The 26920-nt window shown below is 43.6% G+C and overlaps 1 protein-coding gene across 3 annotated transcripts in view; it reads left to right on the plus strand.

Moving 5' to 3' along the window:
- The window catches only part of CELSR1 (cadherin EGF LAG seven-pass G-type receptor 1), a 543153-nt gene that overhangs the window by 375420 nt on the left and 140813 nt on the right, over positions 1–26920 (plus strand). For all 3 annotated transcript variants that reach the window (XM_078679766.1, XM_078679759.1, XM_078679776.1), the window contains exons 9-13: positions 12163–12329; positions 20731–20916; positions 22288–22401; positions 24269–24443; positions 25255–25396. In XM_078679766.1, the coding sequence (XP_078535892.1) occupies positions 12163–12329; positions 20731–20916; positions 22288–22401; positions 24269–24443; positions 25255–25396 (784 nt within the window). The remainder of the gene's footprint in view (positions 1–12162; positions 12330–20730; positions 20917–22287; positions 22402–24268; positions 24444–25254; positions 25397–26920) is intronic.

Genomic DNA, 26920 nt, shown 5'->3' on the forward strand with positions numbered 1-26920 from the left:
ACCCGTCCATCTTCCTTCTCCCCCCCCTCACTCCCGTCCACATCTGTGTAGCTTGCCATATCCCCTTGTACCCTCCCATGTTGTTTTCCCCCACAAACCTTCCTTCTCTCCCTCCTTCTGGTGTCTGTGTTGTTGCTTGCCCCCGCACCTCCACCCTCTGTAGTCCGTCTGCTTGCTCCCAGCCCCTCCCTCCCCGGTTGTCCTTGCTTCCACCGACTTGTCCTCTCTTCTTCCATGCTATCTCCTCCCTTTGATACCTCCTCCCCCCTCCCTCAGTGTTGCCCCATCCCTCCGTTTTGCCTCCCACCCCACAGTAAAAAAAAAAGTTCTGAAAAGTGGACCGCGCTGGCCATGTTATGATATTTTTCCCGCACCCATCGTTGTCTGTGTAGCTCCCTCCACGTGCCCTCCCTCCGTGTTGCCTCCCATCTTGATGACACTAAGAAAACGCTGGCAGGATTATACACTTTTTATGTTTTTACTTTCAGCCATTCTGTACAACAGCCACTCTGCTGTACTACATGGGTAAAAACCATTGACAAAGCCAATAGTTCTATAGTAGGCGAGGCCTAGCTTGTTACAGGAAGAGGACTTCATGCTGTGCAGTTGGCTCTTCGACCCCATCAACACCTATCAAAGTGTATATGGCAGGGTGGCTTATTCCCCATCCACCCTATTCTTATTCATAATTAGAAACACCAATACAAGGAACTGGACTCTTTCCAGGATTTGCTAGCTGCATGGGTTGTAGCCTTTCCTAATACAGCTAGAGTTGCCTACTTGACATGGTTATTGCTACACTATTTACTTCTGGTGAAAATATACAGATACCGTTCCTTGGCGTATTACTGTAAGGAATGTTTCCTGACCATTGGATGCTTTGACACTGATGCATCAAATCCTCTATGCCCTGAAGATGTCCAAGGTTTTACTGGATGAATCGTGTTGGCTGATGTTTTTATGAATTTTAAATGATGCACCAATAAAGGAAGAAACGCAACTAGATCTTGCCAGAATCGGTTATTCCCAAATAGTTTTATACTTTATCGTAACATAACACCTCTTGATTTTTTATGTGGTGCAGCTCTGCTTTTGCTTTTGTGTACTATTACGATCCTCACCACAAAATCATGCCTCGCTTTGCATGTTTGCGGCATGAAAACCAGGCTTAATACTTTACTGATGCTCGTTAGGACATACCTACCAACCGATTCAGCAGTAGGTTGACCAAGGACCCTTGGAGCACAATGCATACAGTGAACTTTGTGCAGCCCATTGCTGAAGATTGGTTGTTTTCTTGATTATTCGACGACTTTCCTTCTCCTTCTTGTATTTTTCCACCCAGTGGAGTTTAGCATATTTACCTTCCCTTTGATTGGATAACCTGTATGCTTGTATCTCTTGCATTTAGGGAATTTTGTTTATTTTGTTTTTCACACTTCATTGTAAAGCTTGTGTTTTCTTGCTCTCTCCTCTCTGCGATGTTTCCATCAAAACACCCTGCCCCACCAACACTCTCAGTAGTCCCCTCCCACCCCTCCGCTTGTCATTGCTTCCCCCACCTATCCCTGTCCTGCTGTTTTTTTTCTTCTTTTTAATAACTCCTTCCTCATTTGCTCTACTGAACACTGGCCAACGGCATTTACCCGATTTCCTCACACCAGCTCCTCCATTATTTGTCCCATTTTTGTTTTATTTATGTTTTTGTTTTAGGAGGGCCCAGCAGTTAAAATTTCCAGCTGGGTAGCTCCTTTGTGTTACTGTTTTAAGAGCGTTCGTCATCTTTTGAAGAGTAAATAAAGTGAACGGCCACTGCCTCATGACATACATATGCATGCTTGGCGACATATGCGCCTATATACATCATCATGCTGGGGCTGCCGCAGCGCCATGATGCATCGGAACACATGCATGATGACTCGTGTATGTTATACATTATCACGCTTTTCCTTATTGTTTTATTTAGTTTTAGTTTAGTTTTTTTTGCCAGTGCTGAAGAGCATCTCCAGAGAGCAGTGGCAAAGCCAGAAGGTGATACTAGTGGATTTGCCACTGCTTATCTATTGGCCTTGCCAGTGCTTGTTTTTCCACTGACTTTATACGTATTGATCCCACGTCACCGGCTGGTTGACATACTTTCTAACGGGGAAATGTGCCAAGTTTGTGTGTTTGTTTTGATAATCCCGACAGTGGTGGCTGTTTTTGAACTCTCTTGATAAGTTCGAACAGCTGTTTGGAGACCTTTTGCCAGATGAAAGCTTTTCAGAAATCACAGCGCCAAAGAAAAACTATTTTCCATATCGCTCAGGAAAGCACAAAGGCGGCAGAACGTGTCTAATCTAAATGTGTTGCCGTCCAAATATTTAGTTTCTTTTTCCACAAAAAGTGAGATGTAACCCGAGTGCCCTGCAAGAGAAACAAGCATTTACAATGCAATGGTTTTGCCTTTGTTAAAGTTTGAGCTACTGGCATTGCTCTTGACAATATTTTTATTTATGTTTTTTTTTAACATAAATAAATGGCATTGTCATTTACAATGCCACTAGCTTTATCTCTCGCAAATGACACACACAAACACCCACAGAGAGCCCCCCCAACACACACTCAGAGGCCTCCCCACACACACACCCACACAGAGCCCCCCCCACACACACCCACACAGAGCCCCCCACACACACAGCCACACAAAGCCCCCCCACACACCCACAGAGCCTCCCTACACACTGCGAGCCCCCCACACACTGCGAGCCCCCCCCACACACACTGCAAGCCCCCCACACACTGCAAGCCCCCCCACACACTGCAAGCCCCCCCACACACTGCGAGCCCCCCCACACACTGCGAGCCCCCCACACACTGCGAGCCCCCCCACACACTGCGAGCCCCCCCACACACTGCGAGCCCCCCCACACACTGCGAGCCCCCCCCACACACTGCGAGCCCCCCCCCACACACTGCGAGCCCCCCCCACACACTGCGAGCCCCCCCCACACACTGCGAGCCCCCCCAACACACTGCAAGCCCGAGGCCAAGCGTAGTTACAGGCAAATAGAAGGGGGTCACGTAAATGAAAAGGACGAGAGTTCGTAATGATACAAGAATAATAATAACAAATCACTGTTGAAGTGAAGGAGAGGTTATTGGCTGATGCGTCTGTTTCTGCCCACCACAAAGACAGACTACATTTTAACACCATCCCTGTGACTGTTCCACGCGCAAGAAGAAGCTGGGCCACGAATCAACATTAGTCTGCACAGATGAGGCAGTTTCATAAACACAACACATAAGGCGAATAGAATAAATGAAAACACAACTAACAAGCACTTTATGCGCAAAACAAACAGTAAGATTACATTACTAAATCAAAGCAGAGATCACAGACAGCAGGATCAGAATAAAACAAGCATTGAAAATGCAACAGCTCTCGCCTCGGTTAAGTTAAAGCCATTTGCTTTGCTAATGGTATTGTATAGCAAAGCAAATGGCTTTAACTTAATACAAGGTGAGACTTATTGCATTTTTAATGCTTGTTAAATCTCGCCAGCGAGACTGCGCATGAGACTGATTTACCCACCAGCGAGTGCTTTAAAGTAGCTTACAAATGACATGATCAGCGCTATAAAAACGCCAATAGTAAGTAATTCAGTCAAAGCGTGCACGTTATCAGAACATTCATTCAAATGTTGACACCGCTACCCAGCAAATTGTTACAGCCAGCAGACCGGCACATACCAAAAGCAAATGTGAGCCACTGTTATACACAGTCCTTAAATGGCAACTCCTTTTCAGCTCATCTGCTTCTTTAGAAACATATACCAACAACTTGCAAATTTGTCTAGGGTAGGACTTATCCCCCACCACGCCTAAATCCTGGGCTACTACCCCTCCAAAGAGGATCACAATTTGCACCACTGATAAGGTACAATAACCATCAAAAATGTCTAGCGTTGCATGTGCACCCAATAAAAGGAGACCTGTATTATGGAGCTGGTTTAAATTGTCCATCTGGAGGATGGTCCCTTCTGTATTGAGGAGCTAATAGTGAAAGCAAGCAGATACAAACAGCCCAGACTGATATAGATTTAAAAAAATGAACGGTGAAAATGTTTTTAACTACTCCCATAGTGGGGCTTCTCTGGCTTGTTGTACAAAATGGTCTACATGTTAGTTCTGGGCCCGCACATCATTCGGAATGCCCTGTCACAAAAAAACAAAAAACAAATCGGACCTACAAGAACCAGAAACGCAAACCACAACAGTCCAAACTAGCCTCCACATAGCACAATAAACAGCCCTGGTGCGGCCCCGTGCACACTCACCTTCCACTACACACACGTTTTCCAGCAGTGAAAACACCATCCACGCCAAGACCATTGTGCAGCGGGGATGGCCAGAGCAGGCAATAAAAGGGGCCGATCAGAGATCCATGAAGACCCAAGTGCAGTGAAAGAAAAGCAGGCAAAGCTAACTTTCAGGTGAGCAAGTCGTACAGAATGAAGAGAAAGAGGGACTAAGAGGAGCCTACGCTGGGACACACTCACCCGAGAGCCTGGCACAGGGAGGGAGGCAGGCTGAAGAGTAGACAGTCAGGTGTAAGTCGGTGAGCACAAGGAAGCAAAGGTCTGTTTCAGTCCCTTGTAGTACTGTAAAATGGACCTAGCAGACAGCCTATCACTGAAACGAGCAGACAGGAGCAAGGTTTGACCAAAGTCAATCCAGATCCCCCTATCTTTTGAATGGTCGAGCCCAGCTGTCTGTCTTGCAGTAGAAAGCCATGATTTCAACACTATGGGAAGCGAACCTTGTGGGTGCACACAAAGAGTGAGACTCATTCATAAATCATAACACGCAGCTTTATGACTCTGCCCTTCCTCCACCCAAGTCTTGCTTCAACCACTCGCCACATGAGCCGAAGGGAGCACGGGCGTGGAAAGCCGCCCCACCCGGGGGAAGCCCCCGAGTTGGGGACAGGGGCGCACCCACCGCGACACAAATCGCGGATCCCGCGGGACACGCGGCACGGCAGCACATTGGCGTGCAGCACACGGACAATTCCAGTCGCCCAAAGTGCTGAACCCGACGAGACGAAACATGTAGAGCACACACCACCAGATGCCCCCGCCCCCTCCTTAGCACGCGCGGCCAGGCGAGACGCCGGCTCGCTCCCCCACAGAGCAATTGCAGTGCTGCTCCAAAGTCAACAAAAGCTCCAAGCTTCACAAGAAACTCTGTTAGACGGCATGGCTCCCCAAGCTCCAGGACAATGAGGTTCATCACTGCACTAGACGGCAGGGGGAGCGGAAAGAAATGAACCATCACACCAGAACATGAGCCCCCCCGAACACAGCAAAGCAGGGGCCCACACCCGCAACGCGCCCGTGGTAAAAATGCAGAAGACCGGCCAGCAACAATGTCCGTCAAGCGCACGGTCACCACCCTTGTTGACCTTCGGCGCCTCACCCCATGTCCGCCGCACAGCTGGGGGCGCGGTCCACTGCAAGTCCTCCCAAGACTGAATGGCTACCCCAATGATCAATTCTGTGACTCCACATCTCCCACCCTGCCCCCTGCACCCTGCACCCTGCAGCGGTAGGGGGGCGGGAACGGCCACACACTGACGGGAGAGCGGGAGGGGGGCGGGAACGGCCACGGGAGAGCGGGAGGGGGGCGGGAACGGCCAAACACTGACGGGAGAGCGGGAGGGGGGCGGGAACGGCCACGGGCGAGCGGGAGGGGGGCGGGAACGGCCAAACACTGACGGGAGAGCGGGAACGGCCACACACTGACGGGGGGCGGGAAACGAACCAACAGCGGGAGGGGGGACAGGAAAGGGAAGACTCACCTGGACTTCCTCGGCCGGCCTAAACAAACCTCGAGGAGCCCGAAAAAACGCCCCGCCTACCGAGTGAACACGTCTACATGACGTGAGCAGAAAGGGAAAAATTCTCGGGAACGCCCCCGAATCTGGTCCGGCCTTTGACGGACAGATCCGGCTCCCAATGGCTAGCCTCCATTTATGGAGCTAGCCAATGGGAGGAGGGGGCGGGATACCCGACTACACAGAAGAAAACTGAAGAAAACATTAGATTTTGCTAGCGCATGCGTACTTCGTACGCATTGCGTAGGCAAAACCTAAAAATGATTTACCTCATGCGTTTATTTGCGCAAATCGACTTTACATAATATGACACGTGTTCCCAGAGCTGGGGCATTGAAAATCAAGCTTTATTGTGCTAAAGATAAAATATATACATAATTCCCATCGGGCTCCTCGATGCCTTTATTTTTTTTTAAACTCTCACGTAATTTTTTCCCTTTAAAAATTATTAGTGGTTCATCAACACCTTGACCAAGATGTTTTCTGGCCTGCTGTGGCCGACAAGAGCTGAATTATTCTGGCCTACAACTCAGTTGAATGTGCAGCGATTTCCTATGTTTTCTATCCAGCAGGCGCACATACGCCAATGTTATCTTGGTGTAAGAGGGGCGAGGGCATACATCAGTGACATGCACTTTGCAGAGTAGACCTAAATAAAAATCTTTTGTGAATCAGGAAACTATTGCAATACTGCTCTCCTCCGTCCCCACCCCCCCAGAGAGCTGGGCAGAAGGGATTCTACTTGAGTAATCCATGTTGAAAAACCTGATGTGATTTTGTGACTTAAGATTTTGATTTCAGGAACCGAGATCTTTCCTTTTACACATGTTAGTGAAAGATACAATTTGGAAAATTGATTGACTTGTGTCCTGTCTTCCAAAGAATGTACATAAAATCAAAACTTCTAAACCCTTTTCTGTACTTTTAATTATTCTGCATAAACGTATAAAAAATAACTCTGCAAGGTGCACTATGATGTTGTATCACACAACTACTGTGAGTATTTCTCACTACCTTCACATGCTTCAGACAGAGTAAAATGACATATCCATTGTAAACAAGTGGTAAGAATGTAAGATAGATGACTTGAAGCTGGTCAAAGGGAGTGTAAGAGGTACACAACAGTACAGACATTACTGATGCTTAATGGTGGACTTAAGGACAGACTGCGAGCCATGGTATATATACACTTTAAGGAATTGACCTCATGTGCTTTAAGAAAGAAAGTAATCAGATTTCCATTATCTCCTTTCTACTTTCCAAGGTGACAAGCCAGCGATAAAGGCCAGAGACCTGATTGGTTAATTGTAAAAAATGATGTCGGGTGCATTACGTTTCTATGTTTATTATAAATAACCTATGACTAAGGCAGTCGGGCTAACTTTTTTGTAGGGGAAATATGTTAAAGGCAATAGAACTGTATGGGTGGATTTTATACCGGTTTGCAATTGTATGCACAGTATATAGCAATGGGTGTATTAAAGTACTTTTTAGGTCCAGCCTGACAGCTTTAGCTGTCTGCCAGGTTTTTGTCCGCATATATTCATTCACACACAAGGAGGGATTTTGGATCAGCCATCATCAGCCATTGGTTGATTTCAGTGTCATTCACATTCTGTTTCTGACCAAGACAGAATAAAGCATCATGCGATGGATCAGTCCCCTTCAGCCATTGACTCTCTAAATCATATTCAAATATAAAGGGCCCCAGTGGATATGTTGGAGGGCAATCTCGATAGGACGGTGCGCTCCCTACGATCCAGTGTGGTTTTTTGGACGTCACTGCCCTTATCCATTATGGGGAGAGTTGCAATAACAAAGATGGTCGTGCTGCCACGCCTGCTTTACTATTTTACGAATTTGCCTATCGTGGTGCCACTATCCACTTTCAGAACACTGAACACTATGCTCGTGGAACTAATCTGGGGTACGGGACGGAGACTCATTAGCCTGAAAAAACTGGAGGTGGATACTAGCGATGGAGGGCTAGGAGTACCAGATTTCCGGGCGTATTATTACGCTTGCCAGTTACAATGGTTATCCTACTGGGTGGCAGGGCGTAACCTACACAAAATAGGATACACTGATGTGGACGTGCATAAAGGTACACTGCACACTCTTTTGCTGCCTGGAAAAAAGCTACAGAGAGATTTGCCTTCATTGTTAGATACCGCGATTAAGTGCTGGAAGGCGGCACTAAAATACACCAAGGCGGCCTTGGTGTATGCAGGTAACATCCCACTGATGGGCCTTCCGCTTGCCGATGGTACACTCACTAAACGTAGGATAACACCCTGGACAGAGGCTGGCATCGCCACAGTGGCGGACCTTTTCAATAACGGGGTCCTACTGGACCATGACACGTTTGTACATGAGATGGGTGCACCCCATAACTTATTTTTGACACATGCTGCATTGCTACAATATGTTAAGAAACATTGGGCGCCACAGGGCCAGGAACCAGACCAGAATGAGTTGGTAAAGATGGTACACTACATGGGGAGGGGAAAGCACCTGGTCCACTGGATATATCATGAGATCAGCGCACATTCTAGGATACCTTTAGATCCCCTGCGTGCGACCTGGGTAGAGGAGATAGGTAGGGACCTGTCGGATAAAAAATGGGCAGTGATCCTGGAACACCCCAGGAAGGTGTCCCGGAACTCGAGTGTCAAATTTATTCAAACCATGGTACTACACCGAGCTTATCTGACTCCAGAAAAGCTGGATAAGATGTTCCCAGGAACACAACACTCCTGCCCTAGATGCCGCATGGAGGGGGTGGGACTCCTGCATATGTTACGGACGTGTACTAAACTGATAGCCTATTGGGTCAGGATAAGAGAAATTACAGGGCTGGCGGCTCAGCTTACGGTACGAGATACAGCGGAGGAATGTCTGCTAGGATTACACAAGCACAGGTCAAAACACAAGGTACAATACCGATTCATAGACCTGGCACTGCTCCTAGCTATTAGGAATATCACGATGCGTTGGAAGTCTAGTAAGCCTCCGGAAATGCACACCTGGCATACGGAAATGTTGAAGTGGGGCACTGCAGAGGGCGCAGCGCTCCGTAGAGAAGAGGCGCGGGGGCTACGAAAGACGCCAATAGCACTGGAATGGGGGACTATGTTGGAAGAGCTTAAATCCACAGAGATTGATATGTCAGCTTAAGAAGATATCTATGTCTGAAGGGACCATACCACCAACGGTCCACACCTTGTTATATAATGTATGTAACAGCTGTGTTCTACCACGGCCACTTGGATAAGATGGAAATGGGGTGTACATGTACTGATGATGCTGCTGCGTAAGGGATATGACCACGGTTTCAGGGGGGGAGGGGAGTTATGAGGGAGATCTGGAGAATATCTGCCATACAATGTTAATTATGTGTTTTGTCGATGGACAATGCCACAAAGTTTATGGACCTATCAGATTGTTACAATAAGGTGACCAAGACATGTGACTATATACGTTACTTCAAAATCAATAAAAATATGTTTTAAAAATAAAAAAAAGACTCTCTAAATCATATAATTGTGCCTCATTAGGTGCGCCCCGTCAGGGAAACTGAGTACGCTTCAATGCCACGGCTTGAGTGCCAGTTCTGCATTTTCTCCTTTTATAGGTCTCTCTTGTTTCTTTCCTGATTTATTTTATTATTTTTTTTAAGCACCATGTAGCTCTCTAAACAATGCTACTAGGTTGCTGATGTACTTATTTCATCTGCTGCACACTATGTTACACGTGGCCACGGAGTCTAACCCGGGCAGCCTTCTTGAAGTGTATTTTCCATAGTATGTAATTATTTTACCATTCTAAGATGGCTGCTACAGTTAGAAGGTGCACGTCATCGATCTTGGGATTGTGAAGCAATTAATCACTTTATGCAATAGCATTCCAAGAAGGCTGCTCACTGCTGTGTTTAACTTTTTTTTCACTTCTTGTTAGTTGCAAGCACATGACCACCGTCTTTACATAGTAGCATTTTTCTCTTTTCTTTTCATTTCTATTGTGCTTACTTGTTGAGTTTGTGTGCCTTATTGTGGATGAATGTAAGAATGAACTTAGTGGGTGGATGAATGTATGCATGTGCAGAAGTAAGAGTGACCGTGCATATATGATGAGGTTTGAGTACCTAAACCCACCCGTAAATAGTGGCACTTTGAGTTAAAAGCTAGACCCACTAGCATTGCCAATGTTTATTTGGTAATGCAATCTTAAGAGACATGTATTGTTTCATACACCCAATTTACATATTGTGACACCCTAGTACCCAAAGGAACTCGCCTGCAACCATCCCAGTGAGGCATTCTGAGCCATCTGCAAAAGTTACAATCAGACCATCATTAGACGAAGTGTAAAGGGCTATCAACAGTTTCCAAAAATGCGGTTCCTCAGGAAAGAGTGAACAGCGAAAGAGCAGGGGGTCCCAGCTTGTAGCTGAGCAGTGTAACAAAGTAAAGTTGAAGGGATAATGTAAACATTTTACAGTAGCTAAAGTTGAATAAATTAACCAGAAACACAAGGATTATTTTGCACTTGTAGCAAGGTAGAAGGCTTCAGAGAAGTTGCGGATTTAAACCAAACTTTCTAGACTTGTTGTTATAAATGGAAAAGTAGACCTAATCAGGCACAGTTGAAAGGGGGGGGAGCAACAAAAGAGGAAAACATAAGACTTCTAGGACTCAGAAGATGAATTTGACTAAAAATCTGAAGAATGGAGTGGAAAATGTATTGGAAAACAGCCGAGAATGAATGAAAAAATACAAATGAAGGGAAGCCTCCCTGTCATCATAGTCTAGCAGGCAAATTGTGCATAGAGATGCACAGCACTAGACAATCCTTGAGGAAGTGATAGACAATAATGTGCAGCAACCGATATTTAGCACAAGGCAAGAGAGGGGGCAATAGGACGTGCACCAAATGAGAATCCGTAATTATTCAGGAAGGAGTGACAGATCAACATAATCAGTGAGGAAGGGAAGTAATAGAAATGTGCTCCAGTAAAAATCAATTAACGGTGAGGACAAGAGTGGTAAAGACGCATGGCAAAAGGCAATAAGTTATCAGTGGGGAATGCAATGAAAAAGACAATCCTTGACCAGGAAATATATTAGGTGTGTCCAGAGCACTCAATGGTCGTCATTTACTAACGTTTGCCCCAAACATAGTTGTTTGTTTCAGAAGGTGAGGAGTGAGGAACCAATTGAGTATTGCAGCTGGTCATTCTGGCGCAGTAGCAATCGCTACAGGGCAGGAGTGGCGGGGAGAAGTGAGGGGTTGAAAAAAGCGCTAAATCCACTTACCTGCCAGCCGCTGCCTCTCCTCTGTCTGATGCAGGAAACAGGAAGCACACAGGCTCCCAGACTCCTCTAGCCAATCACAATGCCGCTGTCATCAGCAGGACAGCAGCACCGTGATTGTTCTGAGTGCCGTGGTTCGGTGCTCAGACAGGGACTGGGAGCCTGTGCATTTTCTCCACCCAGGTTTTGCAATACAGCCGAGTGGAGAACATGCTAAGTGCGATGACTGTTTGCGCACTTAGAAAGTGCCCCTCACTTCTCCCCCTGTTCTGTGGGCAGTCCTGCCCGCCCGCCCCACACCTAAACAGAGCCAGTACGGAAAAAGAAAATTATAACAACATGATGTTCTCATCATTTTATTTTTCCTGTGGGACTTCGCTCTTCTGCCTTAGCGGAGGAGTCGCCACTGGGTTGTCGTTGCCCTGGAACAAGGCAGTGGGTATCAATAGGAGTATGGTCTAAGGCAGCGTTCTAAATAAGTATACTCCAGCAACAACTGTTTGTTAACCCCTTCGCTGCGGGGGTTATTGTCCGCTGTGCTGGGGGGGAGGGGGGCGCACACAGCGCCCGCATGCTCATGACGAGCTCAGCTCGTCATGAGGCACGGCGCTCCTTTGCTCATGACGAGCTGAGCTAGTCAGTTGCATTGGCTCCCGTGGAACGTTCAGCACAGCAGGGGAATTCTCCCCACACCGGAGCGTGAGCACCGGAGCGCCGTGGCTCATGAGGAGCTCAGCTCATCATGAGCATGGGAGGGGTTAAAGATAGTCCTAACTGATACTTGAAGAGTGTATGTTTGCAGCCGAAGATTTGGATGGGTTGGTTGAAGTCTGAGGTGTGATGATAAATGGAGTTCTCAGAGTTGAACCTTTAGTGAAAGAAAAATACAAAGTGATGGCAAAACGTCCCCATATTTAAAAATGCCTGTGTTTCATCGTCAAGAACCTGACGTCTCGAACTATTCTTTTCCAGCCATGCCGTTTCCCAAGCACTTCCACGGGGAGGGCATTATCCTCTGGAGCGAGCTGGATATCACCATCTCCGTGCCGTGGTACATCGGGCTCATGTTCAGGACCAGGATTGTCGATGGGCTGCTTCTGCAGGCAAATGCTGGAACTACCTCCAAGATAAATATACAGGTAAAGCCACCGTGCCGTATACCATACCCCATACCGTTGGGCTCCTTCGCTGAGTACTATTGGTCGATGCCGCACTGAGCTTGATCTTCGGTCTGCATAGACCTCCAGGCAAAGGTGCAGTCTTCAATGCACTAGTAAATCCGAAGGGATCCTTTCACATTGGCCCTTTTGTTCTCCTCTCAGGTTAAAAGCTTTTTGTTACCACTCTGACTTTTTTTTAAAGGTACAAAATACGGAAATACAAGTATGCATTACCTTGGGCGAGAACAACCGGTCTATTCAGAATGAAAGTGTACTGCGAATTAGTGCAGTCTCTGGGTTTTTAATTTCCGTCCTATTTACCATCTCTCCTTCGCTATGTCCCTTGGTGAGGGCAGCCTTAGCTGGGAGGTTCGGCTTCCTGTTGCATGAATTGCAATTGTCAAATTATTGTAAACTCATCAAAATATTTGTGTGAATATTCCATGTTTAATACTTTGAGTGCCCATTTTTATTTTATTTAATTTAGTAGAAAAAAGACTGCTCCAAATTAAGCATATGATTGATTACCTTTCCAACGGAAAATGTTTTCTTTAATGATTTCAAGAAAGCTTCCTTGAGTTTTTAAACACCTTCTCGGATCTCAGCAGGCGCCAGTACACTCCTGTCCTCGAATCAGCAACTGGGGTGTCTGGCAGAGAAGGGAGGCAGGGACAAAAATTGGGACAAAGGCTAGTTGCTGTCACCTATGCCATCGAATTGTTTTGAAGACATTCTCAGCCTCTCATTAGTATCTTTTGGTGGTCGCCAAGAGAAACCGCAACATGCACTGGATGAAACGTGTTAGTGGACTGAGTTTGGCAAAAGGATGACAGACGAACCCAGTGAATACATTTAGCTATGCATCTGTTTTCATTTGTTCCAAATTGTTCATATTGTGTCAATGTTGTTCGTTCCAAAATGTTTATGGGGTACCCACAACCATTTGTGGTCGCCCCTGAGTTGGCTGGCCAGTCGCTAGGCTGCTCAACTTTAGGGAGACAGCTGCTGAGAAAACCATGGATCATGTGCTCAGACCTCGAAGTGACAATAACAGTCAGTGTCGTTCAGCGTGCCCTCAAGCTCTCTCTTTTATGCCAAACTAAGGGCCTTATTTAGGTCTTGGCAGATGGGATATTTTGTCACAAACGGGATAGATATCCCATCTAGTGTATTACCAGTGCCAGAGGATATAATGCACTTGTAACACAGCGTACAGGATAAGTTACCCCATCTACCAAGATCGAATTCAGGCCGTAAGTATTCTAAGTGATTGTACTTCACCTGAACACTTTGTAGATGCCGAACACGTTTGTTGTGCCTGCTTTTTTATGCTTTTCACCTTCATTTCTTAAACATGTGCCAGGGTTTTGTCATAGTAAAATAAAAAGTGGCTTTTGGTGAATAGCTCTGTCATTTGTGTAAAGTAATGGTGCGAGACCCATAGGGATTGACTGTGTTTACTTTGCTAGGAATGCTCCTAGCTTGTACTCTCAATTATTCCCCGTTTCATTGGTCAATTCTGCCCTTGCATCCTGTCTTGAATCATTCTTCCACTATGGAGAGGGTCCCTGGAAGAGATTAAATGTCACCAGGAAACACGCACAGATCTAAAGGAACTACTCCAATGTGATTGATTTTTTTAAGTGCAGCTGTCAAACAGACCTATTGCAATAACAATATAGGTAGAGTTTTGATTCCGGCCTACAAGCACTGGCTTTCTTCCACTGGCCTCTCTCAGCCACTGGCTTGAGGCTTTGTCAATCATGTTTTGCCTCCAAAAGTTTCTATCTCCTACATAATGCTATTGGATGTTTGGCCGTATCCTTCCATCTTCAGTATAGTGCTTGTATCTAACTGCATGAGCAACTACTTTACAAATGTAGCCCTCTCTGTCTGCTCCTGCGGCTCTTGCCCTAGCGTGCCAATGCTACTTGTGTTGGCTTATAAAGCCCAGACCTACCAATGCTTGTCAATACCCTGTTCCTATGATGTCTGTCCGTCGCCGAGTCGGATGTTGATCAGTTTTGTCTAAGTCTTCAAAACTGGCTGTTCCCCAAAGACACCCAAAAGCAAACTGTTTTTTTTCTCTGGCTGTTCCTTAATATCGATCACCTGATGTTCATGAGCATTCTTTTCTTCAGTATTTTTATGTTTCACTTTTATTTTCGTCTCTTTCACATCTGCAGTCACTGTTATCAGGTTTCACTTTGGAATGCCCTTTTCCCACATCCTTTAAACACCCTCATAGTCCTATTATTGTCTAAAGTTCCTCCTTTCTGTGTTTGTCTGCAGTAACCTTACCCTTTGACGTGGCTGGCGGCATTATTGATGGACTGGTGACAAGCGCCTTGATTCTGCCTCTTTCTCTTTGTCCATTTAAAATAATAACTTGTTTTCCCTCCATTCCCCATCTTCCTGGAAAGAGGATAAGGCAACACCTTGTGTTTGGCTTATAGTATAAATAAATTCAAATACACTCAACTTAACCCCAGCCTTCCAGTTCTTATAACGATTAAGCATAATTGTAATGTGCTACTTACTTTGATAGAATATCTTAGTATCCAAAATACGTGTGTGTCTCTTTAATTGTGTGGTTTGGAAGTTCTGAAAGAGCCAGTTGTTCCCGGATGGCTGTCTTTATTCAAATGTTGCTAAATTTGGGCCGGTGCCATTGGATGTCTCTCTGCCCGATTGTTCTAATTCTATTTCCGAGAACACTCCGAGTCTGCTCTGCAGCCTGTCCAGGTCCATGCTGCCAAAATCAAATGCTTCATTAATATTGCTTTGATGCTTGCCTACATATGGCCTCCGAATGGTGTCGCATCCGTTCCAAGAAGCCTAGGCAGATTGGACCCGCTCTGCCCATTCATAATCTACCGCCTTGTTCTGTCGCCCTTTCTCTTGGCTCCTCGTGTTTTATGCCTCTATTAAAGATTCCCCAAAATGTATTCGTTCTTACCCTGTTATGACTCCCCCCTGTAAATCTAGTAAAGCGAATTTTGGAGGGTGGTCTGGTCATCACCACTTATGTTTGCAGCAGCATTTGCTAGATTTTGAGGTTTTGTTTGAAACCCGTGACATTTTTTTAGTGAAACTGTTTGTTTTGCCCCTTTTTCAACAGGACTAATTTCTCTTCTTGATGTACCGTTTTTGTACAAAATTCAAATGATAACAATTTACATGAGCTATTCCCGCTCTTTGAAAATATTGCTCTTGAAGTATTTTTGGAGCTTGCACTGCTACCCATTGTTTTGTGTAATATATAGGAGTTGCCCCTGAAGCACTCAACATATCGCCAAGAGGTCCCACATTCCCTTTTCTCCTGCGGCCAGTGATGAGAGGGAGCTAGGCAGCCTACCATCACATGTTCATTGTTTTGATGATGGGCTAGCCAGTCTCACAGGCAGGTTACCCCCACCCACTTTCCTCATAGTGTGCTTCAACACAGCCTTTCCATTTGTCGATTCTGAAATGTGTCTGCTGCCTATGTCCAGAAAGTTTCACAAAATAATCATATAAGGAAAAGCCCATGTTCATTAGTTTGGCCTTTAACCGCGGTGGAAATTCCGCCACGGTGAGGGTGATTTATGGCGTGGGCGTGGTTCGGACGGCCCCCGGCCGTCCTCCACACACGCCCACCGTGACGTCGGACGGCCGGCGGCCGTCCGACGCACGCAAGGGGTTAAAGCCATAAATTAAAATCCACAAGGGTTTCCTAGAGTATGCTTGCAAACCTGTGACGGTAGGAGGATTCAGCCATACTCCTGAAAAATTATTAGAAGCCTGAGGTATTTCAACATGCACAATTGTATATGGGGTAAAGCTACAGTTGTGAAAGTGCCTTCCCACATGCATACCCTTTTCTCTATTCTTTTATTTATCCACTGGGAATACACGATCTCCTATGGAAAAAAACCCTTACACTACACTCCCACCAATTTTGGTGGGGTGGAATTCCCATTTCTACCTTAGGACATTTACTCGACCCCTCATTATTAGCAAAAGCTCTATCCATCGTTATCGTGGGAATGCATTCGGAAAAGTTTTATGACACACATCTATATTAGTGAGTGTGCACACATTTTCATGGTATTCCCACTTTGGAACACACACTTTGCACCCCTCTGAATTGCTGTAGCCAAATTAAAATATTTGTTTGTGTTAATGCTTTTATAGGTGTTAAACTAGTTTTGTTGAATTGCAAATGTTTTACTTTTGGGTAAAAAGTTCAAATAGCTTTGTGACTCACACCCACTCTAATTTTCCTGAACCTCCATTGGCTTTCGAAGAGAGAGCGGACATGTCCGCTAGTTCCTCTTATGTAGCTGATAGACTTGGTTCTATATAATTGAAGTATAAATGAATTAATGTTGCTACCAAGGTAAAGCTCAGGCACACTCCATTGGTCACTTCCGATATTTCCTTTAATCTTCCATGTTTCTGTATCTAGCTGTTGTGTTTACTTATAGTGAGGAACAGAGCCACAGATGTGTCACACCCGCAAGAGGTATCTAATAATTGCATTGAATGCACTGCTGAGCTCAATAAAGCTCAATCAAGATTGGCTTTTCTGCGTAGTTACATACCTGCTAGCACCCACAGAAGACAGTCCCAAAAGTCAATAGTTGAGACTCCTTCCATCGAACCTCCTTAGACAACACATAGTATTGTGTTTACCAATCCACTCTTTTACCCGACTCAAATGTTTTCTGGTAATAGTTACCCATGAATCAAAACCGTGATACAAGCCAGTCATGTGCAGAATCTTCTCTACTCTAGCTCTTCCTATTCCGCGGAATTAGTTCTGTCTCCATCCCATTATCATGCACACACCAGACAGCCTCAAACACACAACGCAGAAAAAGAGTCTCCAGGAACATAGAATCCCATTTAAAGAAGTAGTTCTATATTTTACTTAGTTCTGCAGTTGTACTTTTACCAAGCCCAGAAATGCCACCTAGTCTCCTATTTCACTATTGACAGGAAAATAAACCTTGACTTGAATGTGACATGGGACAACGTCCCCCTACCCCCCAACTACTGTGTCTTTATTTTGATATAGTGTTAAGAAGTGGTTCATCTACTCAATGCCATTCATTACACAATGTTGTCTCTGGTGGTTTATCAACAATGAGTAATCCTTGGGGAACATTCTTAATTCAATGCATTTCAAAGTTAATCTCTGATTTATTTCATTTTGTTTTCTATCAACTGCTTATGGTATTTCCCTTTAATTGCATAGCTTCCACTTCTTTGTTACAGGCTGTGCTTGAGAGCTTCTGGCATGCCCTCGCTTGTTTCCAAGTATTTTACATCCAACCAGCCACAACTTTTAGCTGCAACTTTATTGTCATTGTTTAAATTACATGCAATGATGAGTGATCTCTATTGGGTCATTTTAAGGCTTAAAGAAGCTTTTGAAATCTTCACATTTTTAAGACGTTATAGATGTATCCAAAAACACCAAAAAGTACAAGGGCACGCTTTTCTGCTCCATGTTCTTTAATGTATAACACTGACCTGCCTTCACCTGAAAACATCGCCTATTTCAGATAATTTGATTTTTCCTCAAAGTGAATCAATTCTTAGACACGTGCAGTGAATTTTCCATTACCCGTTTTTTGGATGAAATTGCAATTATAAACTTGTCCGGTTACAATTTACACTTAATAAGTGAACAATTATAATTGATTGCACAGTTAATTAAAACCGCTGCAATTCTATAAAAATATTATAGAACAGCATAAATATACTTAAGCCACAGTGTAAGCAGAACATCTAAAAGATTAGTCACTTGGTAATGACAAAACAAAATAATGCAAACATATTACATAGTTCTCATTGTGCTTGATAGCTTTTTGCAAATATTCAATTTTCAATCCTGCAATATGTATTTTTCATACTTTTTCAACATCAAACTTAAAATAAAACCCTGATATTATGCTGTTTAGGCTTTATATTTAATTGTTATGAAATAGCAATGTAATTGTATACATTTTGTTTTAAAACTGTTATATTAAAACATCTCATAAAATCTTGATGCAAGGCTGTTGAGTAATTAGTCGCTCACATTTGTTGCCATCTTGTCTGATTGAAGCAAAGTTTTTTAATAGCGCGATCTGTAAATCGGAACACGCAACTGCAAGTTGTGGGTCTTTGTTTCTCAGGCTCACCTCAACAGCTTACTTACTGTTTCTAATCGCAATCTTGATAAAAATACATTTCAGTGTGTTTACACTCAGCCAACAATGCCCGCCTCATCAATACAGCATGTTAGTGTCTTGTTCTTGGACCCATAATGTTGAAAACCAGGCTCTGTGTCCAACTCATTCCAGCCAGAGCGGAATTCCTGCCGTGGTAACAAGTGAGACCCAAAGCAAGAAATTATACTCCTCAAAACAAGTGAGGTCAATATTCGGGTATATTTTGGCAGGCAAACCATGTCAGGCGTGTGGAGTTAGTCATAATGTTTTCGTTTTTAAATGTAGAAAGACCTTTAGTGATGGAGAACTTAATAGCCTGAGTGGCAGATAATGGTCTAAACTGACTGTAGGATGACTCCGTTGTGTACATGGAACTGACGTGTAAATTAGCTAGGGTTTTGCTTAGATTAGTTGCCCAGGAGTTATTTGATGATAATGACCTTCATTTGAGATTTCCCTCCTAATTAGCTGCTTCTGTGACCTTTCTTGCGCCTTGCATATCTTAAATCACACATTCTCTAATTTGGCTTCAAATGCTGTTTGTTCATCGACAGAAAACTCCAGGTACTTCTGCCCCTTTACTGTAGCTTCAGATATGCTAAGCACTAATCTGAAAGTTCGACATTGGAGAGAAGCTTCAGAGGGGTAGTAAGCGATGTCAATATTCTACAGTACATTACAATACATTGCATAAGATTTACTTGCCATCCGTGTCTACCTGATCCACTGTAGAGGGACCATGGATGGATCACACAAAGTAGCTTAAAGGTAGAAAAGCAGAATTTAATACTGTTATCTTAGGTTTAAGTGGCTATATGACGACGGTGACCCCCTCCCTACACCTGTGGTTTATCCAAGCTATATGACTAGAAGTTAATAAAAATGCACCGTTTCCAATTTTGAGTCATCTGAAAACAGTTTACTTTATTCAGCGTACACACACGTTTCTTGGTTTAGTCGTATTGGTAATTTATTGATAGAACAAAATTAGGTGAACATTCTAAGAGTCGTCTGCAGGCCTACAGTAAGGACCGTATCGTCCGCATATTATAAAATGAGTCACTTGGCAGGCAGCCCACTTAGGTGGAAAAGTTCTAGTGTTTAAAAAAAAAATTGCCCATGCCTGCTATATGTAGATTACTTTACACTTGTTTCACTGCTCCACTCAGCTTGTTAAAAATGTATGTTCACAAATTACATTCTGGCAAGCCACATTCAAGCCCATGTTGTGTAAGTGAAGCAAAATAGTAGTTTACCTGACATTATATCTTGCCTATAACAAAATCCCATACCAAAATTTCCAATTTTTTTCTATGCTTATTTGATTATCTTATTGGCATTTCTTTCTTTGCTTATTCGAATGTGTTAGTGGCAATTGAGCTGTTGTGGCTCGGAATTGGGTGTTATTGTTCTTGAAATCCACTACTCTTATAAAAGGATTGTTGCTCTTGAGTCAGGAGAACCACTCCCTTAGACACAATTATCCTTTGTCTACTTGTAAATGAAGAAAACAATATGTTTAATGTGTGGCTAGAATTAATCTGCGTTAGTTTCTTAAGGAGTTCCATAAAGCGCTGTTGTCACCTTGCGGCCACTTCAGAGCACCAAGTGGTGATGAAAGTAGTCTATTTGGGAACAATGCTGGACTCCAGGTATTATAACAGATCAGGATAACACTGTTTAACCGTGAATCTCGAACAGACATCAAAGTGAGGGATCAGGTCTAACTGTGATGTGCATGTTGCCTCTTCACCACAGTGGTAGAAATAGCAAGAGTACACTAATTTTGTCACAGGCTACTTCACACTCTTTTTGTTGTGTTTGAAGGTTTACCACCATGTTTATTTTAGAAGATGATGGCTCTTCATTGTACAGAATTAGGAGTAGTGCACCTGATCAAGAATTGTGCAGAGACAGTTCAGCAGGATAAATAAGTGGGTGCAGCGGTGAAAATTTAAAGCTATTGTGCACCTCCATTAATTTTATTTTTCCCCCAGAAAAATATGTAAGTAGGCTTGGCAACCAACCTTTGACTACTTTATATTTATACTAAGCATGATGTTTCCTTCGCCCTCCTTTCATTGGGTACAAGTAAAGCTTTGGTGATCTTAATGCTCTGACTGACAAGACCTACTAAACAGGAGATGTATGACCCATTGTATGTTCCTTTCCAACAGATAGCAAATGGCAGCCTGCAGTTTGAAGTGTACAGTGGCTTCAGTTTAGTAGCCAGTTTAAAGGTGACCCAGACGCGTGTGAATGATGGTGAATGGCATCACTTGCTAATTGAACTGAAGAGTTCCAAAGACGGGAAGGACATCAAGTACCTGGCGGTCATGTCCTTGGATTACGGAATGTATCAGGTAAGGCAGGATTACTCTTATCTTCAAACCATGGTGCTTGAATTGTTGTGTCTGTACTGCATACTGAAGAATGATCACCATTTCTCCTTGAAAGTCTCCTGCAGACTCAAACACTGCCTGCACCTCAACAAAACCTGCCTGTCCAGAACCAAAATTAAATCAACCCCACCAAAATATTATTTCTGTTATTTGACAATAGAAAGCAAGTAATAGTACATATACGACTCCATGGCCTGAATTTTGTCAGTTTTGAACCCCAGCGTTCACCTAGTGCATAGTCTCTTATTTCCAGCCTGGATATCAGACTCAAAGAACACATTGCCTTGAAAACAAAGCTGGCCTGGTACTATCTATCGCTACCGAAGAAAGTAAAACCATTCCTCCCATAAAGAGACTTCAGAACTGCTGTTCAAGTTATTTATTCTTGCATCTGGATGGTGAAAACACTTTTTTCCATCACACTCCAGACTGCCTCTCTTCCGGACATCCTAAATATCACAAAAAGTGTGTAGTGAAGAAGGTCCACTCAGGAAGGTGTATTTTAAGATGCTTTGTTCCACGAAGATAACAAGTAGTAAGGTACAGGACATCATGTAGTTATGTTGTAGATCAGAGCCCCACCAGGAGCTGCCTGTCAGCTGCTCAGCCCATGACCAACTGTCACACTGCCTCTCTCAGTCCCAACATTCAGAGGCATCATCAGACTCCATCATTCTAATGAGTCAGAGCACAGGCACTGGCTGAGTAGGGCTGGTAAATGACCTTACCATATAAATGCAGGATACTACAAAGTGTCTTCCAGGGCCTGAAGTAGGATCACATCACCCCATCCTGATGGATCTCTACTGGCTCCCATTGCCAGCTGGGACGATCTTCAAAACCAGCTGCATCATTTACAAAGCCATTATGACCTGCACCCTGCCTTTCTGGCTGATGAGCTCAGCATCTCTGGTCCTTTTCAGCACTCTCGTAGCCAGGACACCATCAAAGTGGAGGCGAATCAGTGTAAAAAAGACAAAATCTATGCCGCCACGATCTGTAACATCATCCCTGTATCCATCAGGACTGCCCAAGCTCTGCTTTGCTTTAGTTCAAGAAAGATTTGAAGGCGTACATCTTTAAACAACACTACATCATTATGCAGTAACAGTCCAGAAAACAGCTACCTCTCACCTCACTTGCAAACTGTGTCTTTGCTTCTGACTCTTGGCTAGGTTTGCTCTATACAAATACATACACACATACAAATGCTTGCTTTGTGTGCTGTTCTGCAGAGGTGGTAGAGAAAGGCCACTAATGCATTTATTAAGTTACTTTTAAATCAGATGTACCCATCATATTTAATGCTTACATTTTGATTCCCTTTAACAGAATGTAGTAGAGATAGGAAACGAGCTTCCTGGATTAAAACTGAAGACCATCTATGTTGGCGGCCTCTCCGGTGAAGATGGATCAGTCAAGCAGGGTTTCAGTGGCTGTATGCAGGTAAGGAGTGGCTGTATGAGAGGAAGGAGTGGCTTTATCTGGGTACGGTGTAGCTGTATGACGGTAGGAAATGGATATATGTGGGCATGGAGTTGGCTGTATGGGGGAGTATGGTATCACTGTACACAGGCAAGGAATTACTATTTCCATGCAGGTTTTAAAAATCGCTGTACATATGCATGAAAGCCATTTGTTAATGCAGAAGTAATGATGTGCTGTATGCATGTAAGGAAGAAGAACATGTGGATAAGATATAACTATGTAAGTAAACAAAGACTGTATGCAGATGCAAAATAGAAACGTTTTGAAAACATGCCTGTTTTAAAATTGAGTCAAAATGATGTGCCTCGCCCATGGACCGGCTTGGTTGCACAGTGGTGTGGTTTGTAGTGCAGCACGTTCACCTGCAGGTAAGGAATGCCTGTGCTCTGCAAGAAATGGTTGTATGTAGTTTGAGAAATGGCTGCATTCTGGCACGTGATGGCCCCATATAGGTAGAGGTTCGCTGTCGGTAGGTATGGATTGTTGTCTACAAGTTCGGAGTAGAGTTGATGGAGGCATGAGAGGCTGGATTAGAACTTTGTTCTAATCCTTCTATCAAACCATCATTGCACATACCAAATATGTGTTACTTTGGTAATGAGTGAGATGACAACTAAACAAATGCCCGTTCTTTCTTTCAATCCAGTCCATACACATTCATAATAGAAAATTGAAATCCAGCAAATTTGATCTAAATTGCTTTAACCTTTTCAGCGCGACCGCGATTCCCCCTCCGGTGCTGGGCCCTAATAAAAACGGGCGTGGTCATGACGGAACGGTTCCGTCATGAGCACAGCTCAACCGTAGCTCATGACGGAACCGTTCCGTCATGAGCATCGAAAGGGTTAAGAATAGGATTATCCGTGTGCCAAAGGATAGGAACTCTGCTTTTATTATTTTGTGATTAGAATGGCATGATACTAGTCCATACATTCGGATGCTAGAAGCAGAAAACAGCTCTTGGCTCAATTACTTTGGTATTTAAAACTGTGATATGTGGTCTTGTTTTTTCATGTGGAAGCCATACTTCGGCATGTGCTGTGCATCTTTTGTTTACTATTAAAAAAGATACGATGCATGGTCTTGAAAGCGCTGCTGTGGGCTTAATCATATTTTCTCGTATATGCCCGTGTATACACACAGAGCCATCAACATCTTTTGTGGTAATACCTTCAGTCCAGCACCGTATTCATTGGCAAAGCATTGGTAACTTGTAAACTGCAATCTATTGAACTTTAAACAGTTCTGCACGAAAAAAGAGAGGGGTGAGAACGAAACGAATAGAGAGAAAACAAGCGTGGCTGCAAGTAGGACAACAAAGTGCATTCCAGCGCAGGAGAACTTAGATTTGGCAAACATTGCAGTTTGCTTTAAAAGGCACACGATCCGATAAGGCTACCATCTTTGTATGTACATTTCATAAGATGGCGAGATAAAGTGTGAAAAACAAAGTACACCATCTTAAGATTCTATGGCTTTACATATTACTTAATAGCTAAACTAAATCTCACCATCATAAAATGTATTTCAATCACTTGGATGTTAAACGTACGTCACATAAATAATAGACATAAATAAATAATACATGTAGTCATGTTAAAGACATATCACAAAGTTAAAATATGTAACAGAATAAAATTGGAAATGGCCATGTAAACTCATTGGCAGTGTCCTGGCTGTTCCACAATTCCTGGATGTTCATGATGTGTGGTTCTTGGCTACACAGATGCTGCCCCCTTAGCGAGCTGTATGAATGAATGGGTGCCTGAGGTGCTTGGGTTGATTGCATGCTGTTCCTCACAAGAAAGTGTCTGCACTATTCCAGGGGGTGCGAATGGGGGAAACCTCTACGAACATCGCAACTCTAAACATGAACCATGCAACAGTGATCAACGTGGTGGACAACTGTGAAGTGGACAACCCATGTGATGCTAACCCGTGTCCTCACAACAGCTTCTGCAGCGATGATTGGAATAGCTTCACCTGCAACTGTGACCCTGGTAAGAACAAAATGAAGGATATGCATGAACTGTGAGCTGCCCCAGCTACAGAAACAGCATGTGGCACAGCTTGAGAGCCATCTCAAGCATCATGTGATTTATTTTAGCCACTTTAGGTGGGAGGATTGATTGGGGCAGGGAACTGCAGGTTGCACTTACAATTGTTTGGACCAAAAAACACTTCTTGGTTGAAACATAGCTTTATCCACCCCTCTGGGTTCCCTTTGAAATTGTCATCTGGCAGAGCAACAACCCTCCATCATTAACAGCACGCGTAAAAGTAACGCTGCAGTAAAATCGGCTTCCTCTTTGCAATTAAAAAAATGCATGTTTGATTCTGAAATTCCCTGTAATCGGGTTAGAAGTCATGGATGTTTCGATGAATGCTGAACAGGGGCAATAAAGAAGTAACACCTCTCTGGCCACAAACAGTTAATGCATATCTGTGGCTAATTTTCCAGCTTTTTCTAATGCCTGTTGCAGAACATTGACGTATAGTGGCATTCCACCCTTGAACATCACATAGCCCGCAATGCATGCCCAACGTGCTAAGCACATTTCAGATGTTGAATGGGAAGCATGGAGCATTCTGGGCTGCTCTGTTAGCACTATTTAATTGAGAAACATGTAGCCCTTTGGCATTTTAAGTAACAAAACGGTATATATCTTATTGACACGATCATTGAGAAAAATCTGTCACTGTTGAAGATGTATAAAACCGTGTACAAATCTGAAAAATTACAGTCTTTTCTAGACATGTCAGGTCATATATTACAACAATGGATGTAATTGTATCACCTTTTCCCCTCAGGGTACTTTGGGAAAGACTGTGTAGATGTATGCAACCTGAACCCATGCGAACATGTTTCTACCTGCACTCGAACACCTAGTTCTTCTCATGGATACACTTGTGAATGCGGGCAAAACTACTACGGGCAATACTGTGAAAACAAGTAAGGAGAAAGCCAAAGTAGTAATATGTGTTTATGCTGTGATTGTGCACCACCCTGGCTGAACTGTGAAATACAATTGATGTTAGATGCTTTGCTGGGTACTTGTACGTACGTACGTACGTACGTACGTACATACATGTACCTGAACCAATGTTGTAATCACTCGGTGTTCTAGCACATCTGAACAGAAGCTACTATTACAATTTCGCATCACATAATTTGCAGTTGCTTTTGTATATGTGTAATCACTGAAACACTCATGTATGCGTTTGCTGCTTTTTGGTAGGTTTGTTAGAATGGAGTCACTTGAAGAGCGTTACGACATGTACTATAATAATTATACAAGAGTTACCTGTATCACATCACATTTATTTTGAGGTTGAGGATGTATGAATTACTGGGGTGGTTGCTACTGGAGAAGCATGGTGTCCAGTCTAAGTAAGCCACTCTTCACAGCATATCTCTGATGCACACAGCCAAAGAAAGGTGCTTTTCAAATGCTTCTGAGTGCTCTAAACAAGCCAGCCATTCAAACTGTAAGAACTGCTCCAGGAGCTGCTGGCTGATTACTTCAATAGATAAGCAGACAGCTTGAAGTCTCACCTTCAGTTGAGAGCAGTGAGTGGCACTCCTTTCCTATATGTTCAACATCTCACAGCTACCTGACCAAAACCCCGCTCCTTCAATGTACGCTACATAAAAGCCTCCGCTAAACTAGAAGTCTATGGTTATCGCTGGCATTGCAAAAGAGTCAAAATACATTTGATAACATCCTCAAGTCATTGGTCACTCTCCTGACCCAACCACGCAATAATCCATTCCTCTTTGTGTAGAGTTACCTGATGAACTATATCTATTTACATAAAGCAAACACTTAAGAAACAAGGACTTGATGAATGCGCCTCTGAAAATTTTAGGCCAGTTGCCTAAATAAGGTAATTGCAATAGCATTCTTCACGTAATTCTCTTGCTACCACGAAAAACAAACACATTCCTTCTAACAAACAAACTGGCTTTCGACCAATTAACGCCACTGAATTCATGTTAATAGTACTTGTAGATGATCTAAACAAAAATGTTAGATTCCAGCAGACTGGCTGTCCTTCATTTAAAAGTTTTAAAGAAAGTACCTGCACAACACTTTCCAATCACATAGCACTAGTGACTAAGACCTGGTGTCCCAAAATGACTCCAAACTTAACATAAAAGTAGAACTTTAGTCAAGGGTGTGTCTTTGCATGGTCTAGTGTAAAACTGTTTGCTAAAATTTGTGCTATTTACGTTATAAAGTTGTTGGTGGCTACGTAGGATTAATTACAGAGATATATTGACAGTTATTGATTTGATTGTGATGAATATGCACACAATTTAACAGAAATGTAATATGTTTACCTTACTGGAAATATTTTCAATTCAATTATGATTGCTCAAGGGGGCCTAAAATATAAGGGTCGATCAAAATGAGCGTGGGTTTAAGAAGTGTAAATTTGCTTTGATATTGTTTTACAACACCACATTATATTT

The sequence above is a fragment of the Lissotriton helveticus genome, chromosome 1_1 (genome assembly GCF_964261635.1).
Source record: "Lissotriton helveticus chromosome 1_1, aLisHel1.1, whole genome shotgun sequence".
Classification (NCBI taxonomy): domain Eukaryota; kingdom Metazoa; phylum Chordata; class Amphibia; order Caudata; family Salamandridae; genus Lissotriton; species Lissotriton helveticus.